Genomic DNA, 20,669 nt, shown 5'->3' with positions numbered 1-20,669 from the left:
AATGGAGGGAGAGCAGAGCTGTGTGTTTCCCACATGGACAGCAAAGATCCATCTGCAGATTTCTAAAACCTCTAGATTCCATATAACTGTTTATTCTAGAATTATCTTTTTAAATCACCATATCCACATGTCTTTCTGGATACCTCCAGGGATGGTGGCTCAGCCATTTCCCTGGGAAGCCTGTGCCAGTGTCTGACAACCATTTCAGTGAAGAGATTGTTCCTTATACCTAACATAAACCTCCCCATGTGCAACTTTAGGTCCTTTCCTTTTGTCTTGTCATTTGTTCCCTGGGAGGAGACCAGCCCACCCCTGGCTACAACTCAACATGTTTTTCTTTGACTGGGACTGGGGCTGTGTACAATGTGAATAGACACTACAGAAAGTGTCAGCCAGATGCAGACTATAGTTTTCACTTGGCAGAGCACAGAGGGTGAAAAATGCTTGCCTGATTTTTCCAGGTGAAAAGAGGCAAAGAGTTTTGCTGCTGCTTTTTATTGTGATCAAGATTTCACTCAGAGCTGGTGTGAAAAAAGCTGTTAATTTTCAAATAAACTGTTGCTGATTTCTGTGCACTTCTCTTTCTTGTGTCATTTTCTTCTTACTCAGGAGGCTGTGTAAAATATAGGCTGTTTTGCTTGAAAAACAAACCTGTCAGCAAACCACTAATGAGAGGCTGTGTTTCTTTGTTACAGATCATGTGTAAGCCATTAGTAGATACTCTGGTTGAGTTTATCACAGCAGCAGCCAGGCAACATCAGCAGGTAAGAATGAAAGTCAACAAACAAAGCTGTATAACAGTCAATCAGAGAAGTAACTTAAACATGGCAGTTCAGATGATTTTTAATATGTTTATAATATGCTTTTAGGGCTGCCCACTTTTGGAAGTGGCTTTCAGGGGGGCAGAGCTTTTGCAAATACTGCCTTGCTGCTTCAGGGGCGTGAAGTTGTGGAAGTACCACACAATACATCCACAATCATGGGGGTTCTTTGGTAGAATCTCCTTTAAAAACTGCCTGCAGCTCTCAGGGTTGAGGCCTGATTGTGGTAGGGGTTGACTCCAGTTCCTTATTCCTTGATTACTTTCTTCTTGGTAAGATGTTCCTTGGTATTAATGGAGTATGCCTTAGTCCCTGCCTCCTCATGCTACCTCAGGGTCAGGTTCTTGAGTCTGTTGTCCTTGCTAGCTGTCCTGCATTTTAAAGTGTGCTGCTGTATTCAGTTTAAAACCACCTGTACCACAGATCTGATTTTTGATGGTTCGTTGCCTGTGCCTGACTAACACAAAATTAGTGGAGCCTTATCAATAAAACATTGCAGGGTGAGTGCACAGCTCAGTGTTGCTGGAGCAGGGAATGAGGCCTGTCTGGATTTTCCCTGCACTGGGGGGGCCTTCCACACAGTTAATAACCAAAACCCCTCTAGGCCAGTAGCACTGTCTCAAACTTTCCCACCCCCCAGCTGTAGCCTGTGTCTGTCCCCTGCAGAAGTGCATCCTAGATTGATCTCCCTGTGTCATAAATAGCTGTTTTATTGTTTCTGCTCATTGGAGGGAATGTGAAGGGGTAGGTATGTGTTTACAGTAGGGCTGCTTTACATTGTCAGTGTAAATTGCAGTTCAGACTGTTTTACCCAACAGGAATGGCTTTGATTTATAGAAGACAAAAAAAAAAAAAAGAGTGAATTGAGCTATTAATAATTTCAGTGGATGGTAATAAGGATGTGTTACACAAACAATGAATTAATTGTAAGGCACGTACTTGATCCCATCCTCAAGAGACCAGAACAGCATCCCAAGCAGACAGCTCCATTATGTGGAGCTTCCATTATCTTTGCTTCTCCACAGGGAATAGCATTCTCCTTCTTCCAGGGCTTCCACCAAGCTGCTTGAGCTTTTGTTTGCAGATCCTGTTTGCCTGTGGGTGGGAGGAGTAGGGGAGAACATGTGGAGTGTGTGGGAGCTGGGTGCAGAACATGGATATACTGCTGCTCAAACAGAGGCACGTGGAGAGTGAGCTCTGGAAAGCCTGTGCAGCTTGGAGTTGCAGCTTTACATTTTTTACACAGTGCTTCCTTTTCAGGAATTCTGGCTCCCCAGCATCAAATGTCTAGTTTGTCAGGTCTTCAGTTAAATTTTTTCACTGATTCTCAATGCAATGTTTTGGTGGTAACCTAGTGGGTAGGGTAGAAGTCAGGCTAGGTGTGGCAAAGTGATGTGGGTAAAGTAGGGGGTTAACTTCTCCCTGGCAACCTCTGGGAATATGAGGTGGAAGGACTCAGCTTCCAAAAGGGCTGTACTAACTCAAAGGTCCTGAAAACACCAAAGCTCTCAATACTCTAAAATACAGACTATTTGGCCAGTCCTGATGACTGAGAGGCAGGTGGTGTGGTCTTCCACTTTTAGCCCTGAAATTGGCTTCTAATCATTGAACTAGCTTAGTCCCAGGGGCTGGAGGCTTAATTCCTGTTCTCACACTCCTCTTGTTAGTGGGTATGGCTGCTGCATCTGTATGGGCAGCTGATCCCACTGGGATTCTGATTTCTGGCTGTGCAGATAGCTTTAGCAGGGTGTCCCCAGGGCCACACCAGGTGGGAAGAGCCATGCTCTGCACAGGAAGGTGGAGGCTCAGCTCTGGGCAGGTGTTTTGTGTTGGCTGATAACAAACCCTGGGGCTCTGGGCCGGCAGGGCTGCTGGCCACTGTCCCAGCCAGCCAGGGGAGAAGGAGATGCACCTTCAGGTTGAGCTTTAAAGTAGTTGTGAACAAAATGAAAATGATTAGTGCAGAGGATGTGAGGGGCTGTTCCTGCCTCCTCATCCTCTATACCTGGAAGTTTGTGAGAGCAGAGTGGATGCAGGGGGTCTGTTCCACTGGTCCCTGTTTTTAGAGCCACTACGTAACATCTTGTGGCCACTGGCCTACATGCCCAGCTCTTACTTCAAGAAGCTCTGCTCTTGCAGGGGCCTCTAGTGGAAAGTTAAACTTGATCATTAAGTGTTTCCCCTGGACCAGCCTGGCTGAGGTGGTTTGCAGAACATTGTGTGCAGCAAGGCCTGGGGTCTGGTTAAGAAACAGCAAACCTGGACTGTGTGTGCATCGTTGTTCCTGTGCCTGCTGCAGGTCTGTCAAACTCAGTGTCTGAGCAGAGGTAGCAGAGAAGATCCTGTGGGAAGTGCAGGAGCCATTCAGATGCTGCTCAGCTTGGAGAGGAGCAGTCTGGCCTCTCCAGCCCCAGCCATTTGTCCTGGGTACCTCTCTGCCTGCCTGCTGCCCAGGTGTTCCTGCATTTACATCACAAAATGGGACATGAGGATGATTTGGCTGAAAACTTACCTTGTCCTTGCACACATAGTCTTTCTCCCCCTTTTGCCATGTTAAAGTTAACTTCAGTCAATTCACTTGCTCAGGACAGAGGGACAGTCTGTTCAGGGGCAGGAGTGTCTGGGTGAAAGCTGTGATTTATTTCATCAGAGGCAGTGCTCACTAACATGAAATTATAGCTTCTGTGAAGTCAGTACAAGAATATTGTAAAGGAGGGAACAATCTCTCATACAAATGTGGACTGTTGGCTGTAGCAGATGACCCAGGCAGCTGTGCCTTGCACTGCTGCAGCCTTTCTGTGCATCCTGTGCCCCTCAGTTGGTCACCTCTAAAACCTGGAGAGCAGCAAACCCTCAGTGGCAGTGCTGTGTCTTTACAAGCAGAGGTGTTTGTAGCTATTGGATGGGTGTTCCATGTCGTTCTGGGAGCTGCTTTTCTTTGGCCTGGGTGTTTGCTGTAGAGTGTTTTGGAGATATTCCAAGGTTGCATCTTGATGCAGAGTTTAGCAAAAGGAAAGGAAGCTTTAAAACTTTAACTAGTGTGACTGACATTGTCAGCCCCTTTCCTCTGACACTGTTCCTACATGCCTAAAGGAGCAGTGAGGTTGTTCAGCTCCATGTTGAAGTAATTTGTGAGATAAAAGAACACTTTAGGGGGGTGAGAGCTCTCAAGGCAGTTTTAAGTGTGGCTCACAGTGATTGGGTTGGTTTTCTTAGCAGTAAGCTCAACCTGTGTAACAAGTTTTAAACTGGAAAGGTGAATTTGCAGTGGTCTTCCTGGGACTGAAGCTTGTACCTGTGGCCAAGTTCTGCTCCTCTGATGTTACTACTGGGGCACAGATGCCTGCAGGAGACAGAAATGCAGCAGTTTCCCTGGAAAAGGAAAGAGATGCAGAGATGTGTTATTTGTGAGTGCGGAAACAAAGGCAAGGGATGTTTTAACCAGGGAAGAGGGGGTTGTCATCCCACCCTGAATTCATTTAGCACCTGTTTAAACCTCTACAGCAGAAAGATACAAGATGTGTGTGAGTGTGGATCTGCAAAACCACCTTGTTCCAGGCAGTTCATGCTTCTCAGCTGGACTTCTCAGCCCTTGTGAGACCACCCTGGGACTCTGCTCTGCTAGCTCAAATGCGTTGTGCCTGTGGCAGCTGGTGCTCTGAACGCTCAGTGATATTGGCTGGCCTGTTTTCAAACTCTGCCTTTCTTCAAGTGGGAAGTTTAAGTCCCAAACATGCCTGTGTGAAAGTTAAAATGCTTCAGGCTTTAAAAAAAATAGTGTTTGGTTGTCACTCGTTTATTGAACTGAGAAATCTGGTGGGGTTTGTGATGGTTTGGGTGGGTTTTTTTGTTTGTTTTGTTCTGTTTGTGGGCTTTGTAATTTATTTTTTTTTCTACATTAGCATTTGGGGCCCCTTTAACAAACTTTTGTTGATCCTTGCCATCCCATATGTATGTTAAACCAACATATAACTTAAGGCTGTACTTCTCAGAATATGGCCTGCCTCATCCCTGCCATGTGTCCCTGCAGTGTTCTCTGTTGTAGAAAGAAGTGACTAGGAACTATACAAAATCATTTGATTGCAAGCAGCAGCTGTGAAGCTTTTCAAGAGGACCTTTAGAGTGGGAGAAGTGCTGAAAGTTAAAGTAAAAAAAGGAAGAAAGAGGTAAAGAATTACTTTGTAGTGCAGTCTAATCTAAGTTGTTGAATGCAGTTCTGCAGACTGAGGTCACACTGTGACCTTGTCCTTACAGAAATGTCTTCAGTGGCAGGAGAATGGGGCCAGTGCCACATCACAGTGTTTTGGTACATGCAGGCAGGTCTGAGAGCTTTCCCTTACAGACAAGGTGCTACACCAGAGTGAAGTGCAGCTGCCATTCCTGGAGGGCAGTGACCAGGCACACACTGGTGCTCTGAGTGCTCAGGTACAAGTGGCAGCTGGGGAAAGAGACCCAGGGATGACTGGTATGGGAAAATGACAGTGGAGCTTGCAGTTGTCCTGGTGCTAGTGAATTCTAGTGAAGTGTGGCAAGTGTCTGGCACAGATGATCTCACTGGCAGTGCAACTAGCCAGCAGAATGTGTGCAGTGCTGACAGCATGGAGGAGGCTTGTGCTGTTTCATGGATGAGGGATGTTCCTGTCAGCCTGATGTCTTCCACAAGCACTAAACATATTCTCTCAAATTCTGTTTGGAGAAAAACGTGTCTGAGCTAGTCCTCACTTCCTCCTTTCTTAGGACAATTCATTCTTACTGCTGCAGTTGCTTTCCAGGAGACTTTGACCTTCAGATTTCCTTGTGCCTGTTTCAGTGGGTGTAGTGTTGCTCTTTCAATATGCACAAAAGTCTGGTTTTTTAGTTTGTGCTGATGGAGCATAAACCAGGGATCAAGATGTGTTTAATTTAATGGTTATTGCATGACTCAGCTACATACCAGAACCCTCCTGAGCCTTAGGTGAGGAATGTCTTCCTGGTTTATTTTTAGCTGTATTGGTCTGATGAGCAGAGCTACAGTAACATCTCATTCTGTAATTGTGCAGTCCTGGGTTGTTGCAGCACAAACCCCTCAGTGCTGCACGGGTAATTGTGGTGAGGTTCTCACTGCAGTATCCCCCCATTCCCATTCATGGGGACTGGATGAGTCCCTGAACTAATGTTCCTACCCTAAAAACTCTCTCTGGTGAACGTGAGGATCAGGGGAAGAGGGAGAGGTGTGGCTCCTTGCACTGCAGTGCCCAGGTGTGCTGCTGATGCAGACTCCTGCAGGCAAGGGCACCTGCCAGCTCCCAGCTGGAGCACAGCCTCTCTGGAAGCCTGGCCTGGAATTGCTGTGCTTTTCCCTCAGAGGTCCAGCTTGTTGGCCAGCAGTATTGAACCAGTTTGGAAATGAGCACTAATAAAAGAAAATTATGCTGCCAGGAGTAAGGTGCTGCCTGCATCTTGCTCATGGCAGACACTTACAACCTCTTCTAGTGTGAAACCTTTTCCATGGGTTTACAGAAATGGTGTCATATCCATCCCTTGTTTTTTTCCTTTGGGAAAGACACTGGGAATGCCTTTCACATCAACACAATTGCTAAGAGCCTCTGCAATTACTCTTGCACTGTGGTCACACATCCATTTGAATACATTCCTGCCTTCTTATTTACATTCAGAGCTATATTGATTGAGGATGTTGCAGTAGCTGGAAGCATAATGAGGCTGTATTTGTCCATCAAGTGAGTTTATTTTCTGTGATTTGGCTGGAACTCTGCAGAGCTGATGTAAGTGCAGAGCTGTCATGAAACTAATAAAAGTAATTTTACTTAGTGTGGAAATGAGAATGGGCACTGAGTCAGAGTTCAAAATGTCATCTTATGTCATACAGATTCATTAGTATTTCAGAATGTGTTTTTACAAAGCTGTCTGTGACAAGGAACCCTTTAAGATCTATCTGATAGGGAGTGTATTTTAGGTAAGTTGCTAATTAATCTTGGTGATTTGGCAGTCTCCCCAAAGGGATAAAACATATATAGACAGAATTTTACAGAACTGAAGCCAGTCTGTGCCAGAGCTGCCATCACCAGAAGAGTAAAATATGATCCCAGATTCCTGCCAAAGAGGTCTTGGCTGGTTGACAGTTGTCCTTCTGAACAGTTTATGTTCTATGTAAATATCTAAGTTAAAAATTAATTAAACTTTAATACAGCAAGAGCAGTACAAGTGCTGCAAAGCCTCAGAAGCCAGCACCCCTCTGTGTGAGTGTTTGGGAGTATTTCACCTCATGCTGGGGGAGATGAATGGATCCCCACATTAATGCACCATGCCCTGCCTGTGTGCTCACAGATAGCTGCCAGCAGGTAGTGGAGGAAGAGCTTGTTATGGAACATTTTGCATAAGCTGTTACTAAAAATGAAGCAAAATAAACCTCCCCAGATTAGAACCAGCACCAGTTCAGCTCTTTTCAGCTCTTTGCATGAGGAGTGAGTGCTGGGCAGGCAGCTGGTGAGAGCTGAGCAATGGGCCATGAGTGAAAGGCTCCCTTTCCTCAGAGCACCCTTGGCACAGGTCACACACCCTGTGTCCTGTGTCTGGTGTCACTGGTGGTCAGATTCTGGAGGTGAATTCTCCCCAGGCAGGTAGATCCAAGGGATGCAGTGCTGGACAGGCTGCTGCCTGTCTAATCCATCCTTTTCATCTTCCTTGGGTCAGTATGTGCCCTCTCCTCATTAAAAAGAAATAATTTGCAGCTGGAAAATCTGTGTCAAACTGACAAGCTTTGGCTCCAGTCAGTGTCCTGTTCCTGTTTTTATTTTGTGTAAGGGGATGGTCAAGGAGAGTCTGTGTTTTCCAAGGTGAAGCTGAACTATGGGTGGACTCTTGGGCATTTTTGATCTATTGCATCACTAGCCAGCAAAGCCCTGTGACATGAACTAGCTCTGTCCACTGCAAACTGTCCACTGAAGTTGGAGGGAAAGCAGTTGAATGCTTAAATGCTTTGCTGGGTCAGAGCCAGAGTGCTCTACATTTTTGTGTGGAGATTTTTAGTTCCCAGACATTTAGGATCGTTGTGCATGTGGATTATTGCATCCCAGCCTTGCATTTTTGAGAGTGTTTCTTGCAGTGGGATGCACAGAAAAACCATTTTCCTTTGATGAGCAGGAGAACATTGACAGCATCTATAAAAAATCTCTGATGTTCTTTGGAAGGTCATCTGATGCCACAGCAAAACGTGTCTCCCTGAGGAATTGCTTTCTAAGCTATGTTTCTCTCTTATTTGTGTGAGATGGTTGAAAATTTACAAAGGTGTGTTTACATTTTTCAGGTCCTCCTGACTGTATTTAAAGCTGAGTGCTCAAAATCCCGTGGCATGAGTTTTCACTTGTATTTGCATTGAGAACTTTGTGTGCTCATGGTATATTTCAGTCTAATGTAGATCCCCTGTCACTGAACCTGCAGGGTCTCTTGGGAGCATCATACATGTTGTGAGCTGTTTATGTTTGTTTGTTTTCCCTTCATACAGCTTTGTTTGGGTTTTTTTGTTTGTTATACTTCTTGGTGCCTTCTAATGGCCTCTGCCTTTTGCCAGAAGTGTCTACAGAAGTGTCAGACACTTGCCTGCATTGCCCACAAACAAATCCATAGTGACACCAGGCATTAATTGACTGGCACAGAGACACTGCCTTGTTATCTGTATTCCACCATTCCCAGTGTAGCACAAGCAGAACATGAAAAAGCTTCTGTTTGCCTCTTTTATTGTGATTCTGGAGATCTAGGCTGTATTTATTCTGCTAACTGCTGTTCAGCTGATTGTGTAGATCATCATGTAGCAAATCCTCAGTAAGGGAGAAAACATTCTAGTTTGTTGCTGGGGAGAAATAAGAAAATTTAAAGGTCACATAAACTCTAATTCTTGCTGTAGACACAGCTGCTGGTAAGAGCTGTCCAAGGAGGGAAGTGCTCCAGAGCAGTAACAGCCCTGCGTGTAGGATGGACTTGCTGACTTAGATCTAAACCATGTTGCAGTGATTTTCCAACTCTGAGTAATTTCCTAGCCTACTAAATGAAACTTGCCATCTGACACATGGGGAGTTGATAGTTTTTAAAAAGAGATTGAACCACCCAAGTGTGTTGTGCTCAGCCTCTCAAACACAGCCCCTCCAACTGTTTGAGGAGTAGGTGTTTGTGTGGAGCAAATGGGAGAAGTTTGCTCAGAGACAAGGTCATTGCCACGTATTTAATAATGGCATAACAAACACAGGAGGGGAAGAAGTGGCTGTGGTGTGAGAAAATGAGCTACTCTCAGTCATATGGACTCAAGATGTATTAATGTTGCAAAATATAAAAAAAATCAGGATAGAATGCTGTTGAAGTTCTGGGGAATGATTTATGTTCTCTTTACAGTGAGATCTTGGTGTGGGAGTACTAGGAGGTGTGTTGGAAGGGTGTTTTGTTGGCAAGTGAAAAAAGAGTAGGGCTTCTGCAGCATAAAATGAAATGCCAGTCTGGGCTCTGCTCCCTGACAAGGATGTCCCCAAGTGTTTGTGCACCAAGTGGCAGGTCCATTTTTGTTGTGTGGGAGTAGTGGGGTTGGGCTGCTTCTCTTTCTGCTCTCCCTTGGCTCTTATTAAAATGCCACTCTGCAGAAGCTGAAGCACAAGAAAGGAGTTGAGGTGTCTCTGCAGGGTTTCTCAGCACCTCCACACAGAGCAGGGTTTCCAGCCCTGTCCCTCTTCCCAAGGGGACTGTGCCCTCTGTCTTGTCATCCTGCCTCTCTCAGTGGATTCTGCAAAATGAAAAGAGTTCTGCTGGTGAGCATCCAAAAAAATGAATAAATGAATCTTCAAAGTTCAACCCAGTACAATTTCCAAATTCTTTTTTTTTTTTTTTTTTTGTTAGCAATGCTTTTCATTTCAACATTCCAAACTAACAATTTTACTGACGTGCAAGTACCTTTTGTTTATATTGTGTGAAGGCTAAACTTCTGTGGTTGATGTTTGAGTGAATTGGAATTCTAATTTCTCATTATCTGCTGATAAATGTTCTCAAAAGATGAAAACCTTTGTTCTTGCATCATCAAGGCTGGTCTGGTGTATCAGGGGCAGCAGCTAAAAGCACACAGTGCCTGGCAACATGGTTTTTTTTAAAATGTGTGCTGCTCTTAAATCTCCTAAATTATTAAATTAGACTTCAGCAAAGTCTCCTTAAATAGGCTGCATTATGCTGTAGCTGCCTTCTGAATTGCCTCAAGAAAATCCTATTGCAAGTGTCTTCTGAATTGAGGGTTTTGCTGTGCAGAGAAGACAACTGGATTGGAAAGTGTTGGGAGGAGCAGTGAGGGTGAAGCAACTGGAGCAAAATAAACCAGTCTCAGTCTTACCAACGTGTGTGAGTAACTTGAGGTGTCAGTGGAGCCTCTTGGTGTTCAATACTACAATATATAAGTAATAAATAAATAGAAATTGACAAAATTAAAGCTTTGGGGATGGGTTGGTTTGGGGTTTTTTTCAATAGGAAAGCCAGAATTGAGAGAAAGGAGAGTGATGATTTCCTGAGAGGTTTCTTGGTCATGTTTCTCTGAGCCTCAGATATTGGAACGTTCTGCAAGAGTCTTTGCTTTGATTTCTTAACAAAAGAACATTCCTCGTTCTGATGTTTTGAGTGAGAAAAGTAGAAATGCTCCAAAATAAACAGGATGGTATTAAGAAACCAAATTGTTTTACTTTTTTTTTTTTTAATTATGACTGTATCCTTAACTGGGGAGAGAAGGAGAAAATGGGCATATTTTCTGATTATTATTTTTAATGTGGGAAGGGGAGGTTTGGTTGCATTGCACAGAGTCCATTCCTGTTCTTTTCTCCTCTGGTCTCATGTGTTCCGTGGTACCAGTACCCCCCTCCTGTAAATGTGCATTACAGGAAGAGCAAAAAAACATCAGGAAGAGCAAAAAAACATCAGAGCTCATGGATGCCAGTTTGTGCTCTGCTGCTGATTTATCTTGTGTCCTCATGGCTCACTTAATTATGGCATCTTTTCATTGTTCAAGAATTTAGGGTAATAATATATTAACTTTTTTTTTGGAGCAAAATGTTAAGACTGATTGGCCTTCCTGATATGGTAAGAGGTTACCCCAGGGATAAATAAATCTCTGTGTTGACCAAAGCAGCAGTTCAATATCTGCATTGCTGTGTCCCAAGGGTCTGCCTGTTGGCCTCTGTGAAAGAAGAGCACAAGGTTTTCCCCAGCCCTGAATGCTCACAAAGGGTAATTTTAGATGATTGCCTTTAAAGCATTTACAGCATGGTGTGGGTAAAGCTGATAGACCAAGAAACACTTATAGTGTATCATAATTAGTTAGCTTCTGATTGTGATGGCATGAATTATAACATCTGTGTTGTCTCACCCTTCACATGAGACTGAAAATAGAATAAAAATTTTTAAAACACCTCTCAGTTGCCCCATCTCTGGGTCAGAAAAGGGCTTAGTCCAGCACTCTCCATTTTGTTGTTTGCCAGTGAAATACTCAGAGTTGGTATCTAATGCCATCAGCCAGGCCTGGCCAGGGGTCCTGTGTATTATTTTGTATGTTTGTTGTTTTGACTGCACAAATGTCCTGCAGACCCTTCATCTGAGGCAGAAAACCTGCCCAGTGTTTATCATGCAGGTATCCTCTGAAAAACTGCACTGTCAGATCTCTCTGTGGGTATGGACTCCTCTCTACTCCCTTTAAGATACAGCACCTTCTTATTTGTATCATCACATCTTGTTAGACCATAGAAGGAAGCTTTAATTTGTCTCCTAATTATATTTTTGCCTCTCCTAGCTGCCACAGAGCAGTGCTGAAGGAAGCAGCTGTACCTGTGCACTCTTGTATTGGGCACAGATGTCCTGCTGCAATGAGCAGACTCCCAAATGGCCTCTCTGGTTTGTCAAGTGCAAGTTGAGGCTTTTCCTCTGGCAAGAACATCCTCCAGAGCACTGTTTGTAGGAGAACCAAGCATGGAAAAAGTCCATTCCTTGGCAGCAGTGAAGAGAATGTGATTTGCAGAGTCTCTGGTTGAACAAAGTAATGATGGTTTAGGGCATGAAGAAACCTGTGTGGGTGAATGCTGTGTCTATGGTCTGCAGGCTGTATATATAATCTGCCAGGACTGCTACTCCTGGGATTTCTGCTGTCTCAAGTACATTTAAAACCCATCTGTTGTGACTGTGTCAGTGAAATCAATGAGTGTCTTTACCTGTAGGGTCTGGACTGACACAGCTCATGCAGGTGCAGCTGCATTAAATGAAGGTTGTTTGTGTGGGATGGAGCTCAGTCCACATTTTCAGCCAGACTGAGCAGCAGTGCTTAGAGTTCTTGTCATGCTGTAGCCATTTTCAGGTTGTGGAGGAGGATGTGCCACTGTAACTTATGGGATAAACTTTCTGTTGTCTGGCAAGTGCTCAGTCACAGCAGAATGAGGTGAGCAGCTCATCTGATCAATCAGCTGCTGCTCTTCAGGGCCCTGGGAATGCCAGTGGGATCACAACAGTTTGCTCAGCTTCTCCCTGCTGCTGCCCAGAGCTGGACACCTGAGCCACAGGTGAAGAGGTTTCTGAAGGATAATAAAAATAGAGAGGAGAGGGGAGTTAGCAGGAGGGGTAGGAAAGTGGAGATTCCTTTGCAGCCAGTTTAGTCTCTGCTTCCAGGAAGCTTTGTTCTCTTTCAGAGGAAAGGTAGCCAAGCCTGAAACCCAAAAATAGAGTATCCAAAGTAGGGACCAAGGTCTGATCTAGCTCTTGCTTCATGGCTTTGGATGCTCTGTTTTCTTTTTAAAAAAGATGTGAGAGTAATAGGAAGAGGCTTTTGCTGTGGTGCTCTCCTGCTCTGTGGTGATAAATGACAGGTTGTTCTCCTGTAACCAATACCACTGGAAGGTGGAGCTTTTGGAATTTGGAGTGGGTTGGTTGGTTTATTTTAAACATGTAATAAATTACAGATAGCTGAGGGATTTATTTCATACTTTAATTATTTATTGAAATTCAAAGAAAAGTCATTTAGAATTTTCCATAATCTTGGCCTCTGTTCTTTTACCCAGCTTTCCTGGTAGCATTTGTCACAAATGCAGCATGTGATTCATGAGATTGCAGTCTCAGAGGGCTTGGGAGGAGAGAATTTCTAGAAGTGCAATTATTTTCTGCCATATCCCTGTTGCTGTGGAATAGTCTTAATGCTGAGGATTACACACTGGGAGCTGCTGTTTTATGCTGTGTGCTGGCACTGGATCAGATGTGCTGGCAGGGCAGGCTCTGTGCCACAAGGGAGAGACATCAGTGCTCTGGAACACCAGTGTGATACCAGCTGGATATTTCTGTCTCCTGGACTTCCAAGAGCAGTGGAATGTTGATACTACTAAAAATCCCGATGCTTCTTCACTTCTAAAAATGTATTTGAGTTGCACAAACCCATAATTTTCCTGGTAAAATGTTTTATTTTTATATGTATTTAACATAAAGGGAATGAGATGCTCTTGCCACACTGGTGACAACTTTCATGTGGATGAACTTTGTTCATGCTGCAAAAAGATGAGGAAAATCCCTCTTCATGTCTTTGGTTAGCATTTAAACTCCCCACTCCTTACAAAGTGTAAGGAGATGTGATAAACTCTAATACTGTCCTGGGTCAGATTTAATGAGAGTTTCTGTCCTGCCATGTGCTTGAGGCAAGCCAGGTGAACTTGCAGCCTCTTTCCTGAAAGCTGGAATTGGCTCTCAGGGAATTTGGAAGGGTTACTCAGCTGTAGCCTGCAAACTGCTTTGGGATCACCCAGCAGAGCAGCTGTGTGAAAACTCAGAGCTGGGGTTTGGAGTGTCACAGTGCAGGCACATCCTAAGGCTCCTGTTCCTCTGATGGTGGCAGTGGTGGCTGCTGATTTCTGTGTCTTTTCTCTCAGGAGTGTGCCTGGGTGGCAGATTTTTTTCACTTGTTTGCAAATCCACTTCCAGCCAGTATCCTAAACCACCTGGGACTGAAAAGTGTGTATTTTTGCATCAGAAACAAATGTCCTTATATTAGCAGAGAGCTTTTCTTTGCAAAAACAACTCTGAATTTAGGTCATGCCTTCATCTCTTCAGGATTGCAAACAGAACCTCTACAGCATTGCAAAGGCTTATTTGTTTTGTTCTTTTTCTCTTTCACAACTGCAGTGATTGAAAACATCTTGATCTGTTCCCTTCCATCCAGCTCACCTGGCTGGTGACTGGGGAGAGCAACTTGTGACCTACTTGTGCTGGGTACCTGCCTTCAGCAGGAGAACAGGGGCTTTGGTAGGGGTTTAATCCAGATTTACCATATTTAATGCTTTGGCCAGATGTGTTGTACTTCCCTGTGCAGGACAAAGTCGGGCTGTATACAATCTCCACTCACACTCCTTTTAATTGTCTGGCTGAGGTGGGTGAGCACACCTGGGAATTACCAGCACATCTTGGTTACTGCAGAGAGCACGTTGCCTGTTTCAGAAAGGAATCACAGCCCTTTGCACAGAGTATTTTGTGTAATTGTTGTAGATAAGAGAGAAATGAACAAAGGCACAGAAAACCTTAGGGTCAGCAGTGCCCTTAGTTGTTGTTTGTTCTCTGCTCCCACATGGACTGATAATGAGCCTTTCTACCTTATTTAGTTGTATGATAATATGTGGGAGTCTGTAAGTGCCTGCTTCAATAGACTTCCCTTGTATTTATTTTTTTTTTTACTATTTTTACTATTTTATAGTCTTTTTAAAAACTGACATTAAGAAGAAAGTGTTTTGATTAGGCAGCTGGGTGGCTTCTAGTGCACAGGATGCACTGCAGCATCCAGTCCCTTTAGAAAAAGCTCTAATCTGGCTGTCTTCTGCTTGTAACTATTCTCACACATTCTCATTTCAGAAACTGTGCATATGGGGGGATGACAGTCCTCTTTCCTGAACTGGACTGCAGTTTGGTAGCTGGGACTCCTGAGTCTTCTGCTATTTTTGTCCATTTGTGGAGTGTTGATCATGCTTGGCTCTCTCATAGAACACTCTGTCAGGAACACAGCAGGCTGGATTTGGCACTGAGAAAATGCAGAGAATCTTCTCTGACATTCCTGGGGACAGTATTGTTCTGCCAGCCTCCAAAATTGCCAAATGCTTGTAAGACATTCTAAAATACCAGTGTTGCTGGGGAGGGCAGGAGGGACAGAGACAACTCAAGTGGCTGAGCTCCAGCTCTGGATTTTGTGGAAGTGCTTTCCAAACTTGAGATTGCTGTGATTTGATGGTAAAACATGCAGCTGGTCATGTGTAAAAGAGACATCCTGAATATATTATGGGTAAATAATGAGCTGTGAGAAATTACAAGGGTTGAAAGTATTGATGCAAAAGATTTGAACTAGCTGGGGTGGCTTGGCTCCTCCTTAGGTGCTCTGTGTGTGGTTTTGTATTTCAAAAGTCTCAATGAAACCTCTGCATCACAGAACTCAACATAGGTAAATGTTGTGACTGTTCTTCTATCTGGAAAGATCTTTCTGTATTTTAGTATTGCTGTCACTGTTTGGTGGTGCTCCAGTGATGTGTTCCCAGAACTGGCTGGGGATGGGAAGATCCTCATTCCATGGCTTCAAAAATCCCCTGAGCATTCTCATTTTCTTTTTTAGGTTATTTTCTTTAAAAACATCGAGTGTTTGCATTACCAAAAAGTGGGATGTGTTGAGATGGGCAAGAAAGTGCCTTGTGGTATGTCTGAGTCGCCCTCTAAAGCAGGTGTGGGGTGATGAATGCTCACTCCCAAGTGCATGGATATCACACCTCTAACATGTTGGCTTTCAGCTGCATTTCCATGTATTTGAGAAGATAAAAGAAGGAAAATGAAATGCAGCAGCAGAGCTGCTTCTCTGCCACCTCAAGGAGATGGCTCCTGAAGATCTGACTGACTTTGGGTCTCTCCTTACTTTTGAAAAGCACTCATACTCTTAGCCCTCCTTATATTAGGTGATAAAGCAAAGCTTTTTTTGGCCTGGTGAAGCTCCTGAAGCTCATGAAAGTGTTTGCTCTTTGAGTGTTCCAAATCCTTTTGCAAATCCTGCTGGGGACTATTCTGAAGGGAGCTATCCCATGCCCTTCCAGCCATGGTTTGGTGTTTCTCAGCCCTGACAGATGAATTGTGGCTGAAAAGCCATTCCTGAGGACTGCTGCTTTCAAGGGGCTGTGGCAGCTTTGTGCTCCTGGTTGCTGGATTGTTTTCTCTGGGTACATTTCCCTGTTAAGCAGTCTTCTGATGACATTCAGGATCTTTCTTCATGTGCCTATGGATGCTCTGACTGATGTGTGCTGGTTGCACCACCTTCCAAAGAAAACTTGGTGCCCCTCCTGGTTGGGTTTGAATTTGCTGAGGTGGGATGGCACCAGCAGGAGGATTGAGAAGTTGTTGTTGTTTCTTGTTGGGTTTATCCTTGGAGCAGGATTGAAGAACTTGATTTTAGTTTTGATTCTGCCCCTGATGTTTTTGGCTGAGTCCACTGATGTTAGTCCCTCTCCCTGTGGTTTCACTTTTGCTGTTGAACTGTTCAGTTTGCTGTGGAAGAACAGGCTGTATGTTAATAACAGCTCTAGGAACAGAGAAATCATTGACTCTGGGATGAATATGATAACCTTAAACTACAGCATAGCATGGTGCTGATGACCCTGTAGGTATTAGTGTCATATTTACTCTCTGATTGAGATGTTCTTAAGCCAAATTTTATTTCAACAAGTAAATATTTTATTTTTGGTTTCAAATGAGAAAAGTTGTTTGTGCTTTGTACTAAATTATCATTGGTTTAAAAAACAATCAGGAAAAATAATAATGTTGAGTAGAGCAGTAGCAGTGTTTAATTACGTGAAACTCAAAACATATTTTCACTTTACTGAAATCCAGTACACAGGCTGGAGGTGTGAAAGCCCTGAGTGTGACAGAATTACTAAAGAGTGCTAGCCCCAGCCAGGATCCTCAGATGCTGGGTGCTCTGACTTCCTCGTTTATGTCACACAGAAGGGAATGCTCAGTGGTTTGGGTTGCTTTTTCCCCTGCTTTCTTTTAAAAAATCCTTTTCAGGCTTAGTGCTTCCTGAGGAGTGGGTCCCATCAGCCCTGGATGAGTCTCAGCTCTCCAGAGCTCCCATTCCACTGGACAGCTTTGATTTCCTCCCAGCTCTTTTCCTCATTAGCTTGCAGTGCTGCTGCCCACTGCTGACTGGAGCAGTTCCCCAGCTGCCCCTCGGCACTGGTGCCTCTGGAGTTAACCTGAGATATCCCAGGACACCTTCACACAACCCTGCTCTCTGCTTTACACCCACTTGCAGTGTAAATGTGTTTGTAATTGTCAGAGAAGAGCTGGTGCCTGGGGGTTTGTGACCCTGCCTGGGCCTTTCAGAATGAATTACAGTCTTTCATCTACTCCAAGGGTCACATTTTCTTTTTAATTGCACTGAAGTGACTTTCCACTACATTTGGTAGACACATGCCATAATTTGTTCTGTAAGACACAGCCTCCCCATAATTACAAGGACTGTGTAAGCCTGCCTGCCTGGAAGATGGTGTTGGGGTGTTCTCTGTCGTTGAACAGCATAAATCTTCTGACATGGCCTCATTGGTTCTCTGCTGCATTTTCACCTGCAGTGAAGAGCAGAATTTCTGTGTGTAATGAATGCTCTTTCTATTTGGATAGTTCTCTTCACTGGCCATACTGGTGCAAACTGGAGGTGAGCTTACAAGGATGTGTGACACTATCTGCTGTGAAACAGATACAAGTGCTGATATTCTCCAGGGAGCAACCTGTGTTCCAGTATCCATCTGTCCCAGAGCCTGGAATGTGTTGTGTGGGATACACAGACCTCCTTGAGCTTGTGACAGGTTCTGTTTGCCTGCAACTCTGGCTGGTCACACTGCTCCCAGGAATTCCAGGGCTTTCTTCTCTCTGCTCACTCTGAATTATTCAGTGAATAGCTCCCTAGAAATGACCCAATAGAAGTTTTAATGCTCCTCCTCCATGTTTGTCAGGTTGCTTCTGTTTGACCCCAGGGATCTCTGGAGGCCAGGTTGGGTCTCACCAGGTTGCTTTTATCCTTCAGGTCTCTGATTTTTAATCTCAATGATGTCTTTTGTAAGGAGCTTTACAAACTTTGTTCATTTGTTTTCTGTGATATGTGGTTAAAGAACAGCAGCTGTTGCTTTCTTTGGATGAGATTAGCTCTTGTAAATCCTTCTGATTTTTGATATTTGTGACTGCGTTCAATTTTGGTCTTTGTGATGGCAGCTAGAGGCAACATTTTTTTCATTGTATGAGTAGAATTTGCTCACTAACTCAGTGCTGCTACAAAAATTTCCCTGTTAAATCCTCAAAGCTATTTTTACTAATCCTCATTACTGTATTTTGTGCGTTTCTCTATTTTGCCTTTGACTAATGCTGCATTTTTCTCTTGTACCTAAGAAAGCCTTAAAATATTCTGGAATAGAAAAGGATATGTAAGAAGATTGCAGATTGCTGTTGGTTTTCTAGTGGCCATTCTTTTCATTGCTGTGTTAATGTAGAAGCTTAATGAGCAAGTTTGACTCCAGGGCAAGGCCCAGTGCTGCTCTGAACAGCAGTTCCCATCTAGTGTTCCTTTGAAATGAAGCATTTGCTGTCCTGCCAGCTTTTATTTTTTATTATTTGTGCCTATTGCATTGGTCAGGGTACAGTTAAGGGTGCAGTCACTCAAAGGTGCTGCCTGAAAACATGGGGAGACTGGCAGTGATGCCCTTGGAGCAGCTGCTGAAGTGTGTTTTGGGTATTTGTGCCTGAATCTAGAACTGCAATGATCCCTCCACTCCCCTTTGACCTTTTCTGTATGTGCATTCAACCACCACCCTGTCTCCTGAGGGGTGACTCTGTCATGAGCTAGAGAATGTTTCAAACAGAGCCTTTTGCTGAAGGAGGGCAGGTTTAGCTTGGATATTAGCAAGAAATTCCTCTCTGTGAGGGTGGTGGGGCCCTGGCACAGGTTGCCCAGGGAAGCTGTGGCTGCCCCATCCCTGCAAGTGTCCAAGGCAAGTTTGGATGGGGCTTGGAGCAACCTGGGATTGTGGAAGGTGTCCCTGTCCCTGTTCTGGTCCCTGGCAGGGGAGCAGAGATGATCTTTATGGTCCCTTCCAGCCCAACAAGTGTGAGACTCTTGTTTGGTGAGGATATGCAGCCTCAGTAAGCAGGCCTCCCCTGGCTGGTGTGTGGAGCTGTTTCCTTAGCAGGGTATTGGCATTGCCAACACCTTCCCTGGAGAGTTTCATATTCTTCTCTCCCCTTTCTCTTTCAGGCCATGGCCTGTTTGCTTCTCCACAGAGTTCTGCTCCTTCATGAACTGAAGCTCTTCGTTACAGAGGAGGAGTGGGAGGAGCTGATCACCAGGAGCATCAGCCAAGTGACACAGGTAACAAAGCCCAGGACACCTCGTGGGTGCTGCTCTCATTTGTCTGGTGCTTGGTCTCAGAGCTGCAATCTGGGACTGGGCTCAGCTTAAGTGCTCTTACAGACCTTGTGCCTGATGGCAGCACTCTGAGCAGTGCCCACCAGGTTCCAGAGCTCTTGGAACACCACTGTGATGTTCCTGGTGCAGCTCAGTGAGGCTGTGTGTACATCCAAGAGACAGAGCTTAAACTTTAGGGAATACACTCATACAGATCAATTTAAGGTGTTAAAAAATGGAAAATAAAAAACAATGGAGTGGTACTGTGAACATTAATTTCAGGACATGTCATGCAAATTCTGCATTGGAATGAACTTCAGGGTCCAGGTACACTGGACTTGTGACTCCTGATGCATTGCAGACATTATGGACCAGGCTGCCTTGTTAATATTGCTCATCAGGGAAACCTTAAAATACACTGGAAAGTCATTTGTGCAGAAGAAACAGTGTCAGAGATTGCAGGGCTCCTGAGTCAGTGGCAAGTGCAAATTGTACCTGAGGACAGTGTTTGGGTGCAGCTGTTATGTGGGAGATGGTCTGTGGGACAGGAGGTTGAAGAAACAAACAAATGCCATTCACTTTCATTCTTGTGGAGTGATGTGGGGGGAACCAAGCAGCCAAATTAATGTTGTGATGTGGTGACTGAACTTGATGACATGGGAGATTCCAGTCCTGGAGTTTCTGTGTAACTGTAATAATGACCTCTTTCTAAGGGTGGCTTTCATTACTTACTTATTCAGAAGCTGGCTACATGGTAATTTAGGCTGTTCTATAATTTGCTCTATTGAAACAGAACAATTAGATCTGTTTGTTTCTGTCAAGGAAGGACAAAATCTAAGCAAGTTTAAAACAGGGAATTTAAAGATGTTGTTTATAATCTGGATCCTCAGTTTCATTACACACTTTTTATGTAAAGATTACATCAGGAATCCAATGGGTGGAGTTAGCTATGATTTTTTCTCAGCTACATAAAACATGCCACTCCTCCCAACCTGGTCATTTCCATGTTTCTCTCTAGCAGCTGAATGCATGCAGAACTCAGTGATTCACTGGGAAACCACAAACATTTACAATGCCTTTATGTTGTTCTTGTCAGGGAGAGTTTAGCAACTTGCAACCCCTCCAAGATTATGATGAGCTTTGCTATTAAAGTTTCCTCAGTGCCTCTCATTTCTGTGGTCATGTGTGTTTCAAGAAAAATTCCTGAGAGATACTGTCAGTTTGTTTGGGCTGTCCAAGGTTTACCCTGTGGGCAGGAGGCCTCCCATACTGCTAAGTGGCAGTGGCATATAGCTGCTGGTTCTCTTTTTGGCCTGAAAAAGTCCTGAGAGAACATTTTTACAGACTGCTGGTGGTGTTCATACATGTGGGGGTTTTGTCTCCCTTCCTCCTGC

The 20,669-nt window shown here is 44.3% G+C and overlaps 1 protein-coding gene across 1 annotated transcript in view; it reads left to right on the top strand.

Annotated features, from left to right (window-relative positions):
* The window catches only part of MYBBP1A (MYB binding protein 1a), a gene marked incomplete at its 5' end in the record, with an annotated part of 52,447 nt that overhangs the window by 19,537 nt on the left and 12,241 nt on the right, over positions 1-20,669 (top strand). The window contains 2 exons of the mRNA XM_084218853.1: positions 696-764; positions 19,126-19,239. Of these exons, the coding sequence (XP_084074979.1) occupies positions 696-764; positions 19,126-19,239 (183 nt within the window). The remainder of the gene's footprint in view (positions 1-695; positions 765-19,125; positions 19,240-20,669) is intronic.

The sequence above is a fragment of the Fringilla coelebs genome (assembly GCF_963513975.1).
Source record: "Fringilla coelebs genome assembly, chromosome: 20".
Taxonomy (NCBI): Eukaryota; Metazoa; Chordata; class Aves; order Passeriformes; family Fringillidae; genus Fringilla; species Fringilla coelebs.
Note: the sequence above shows the minus strand (reverse complement) of the source record. Positions and strands in the feature narration are given on the sequence as shown.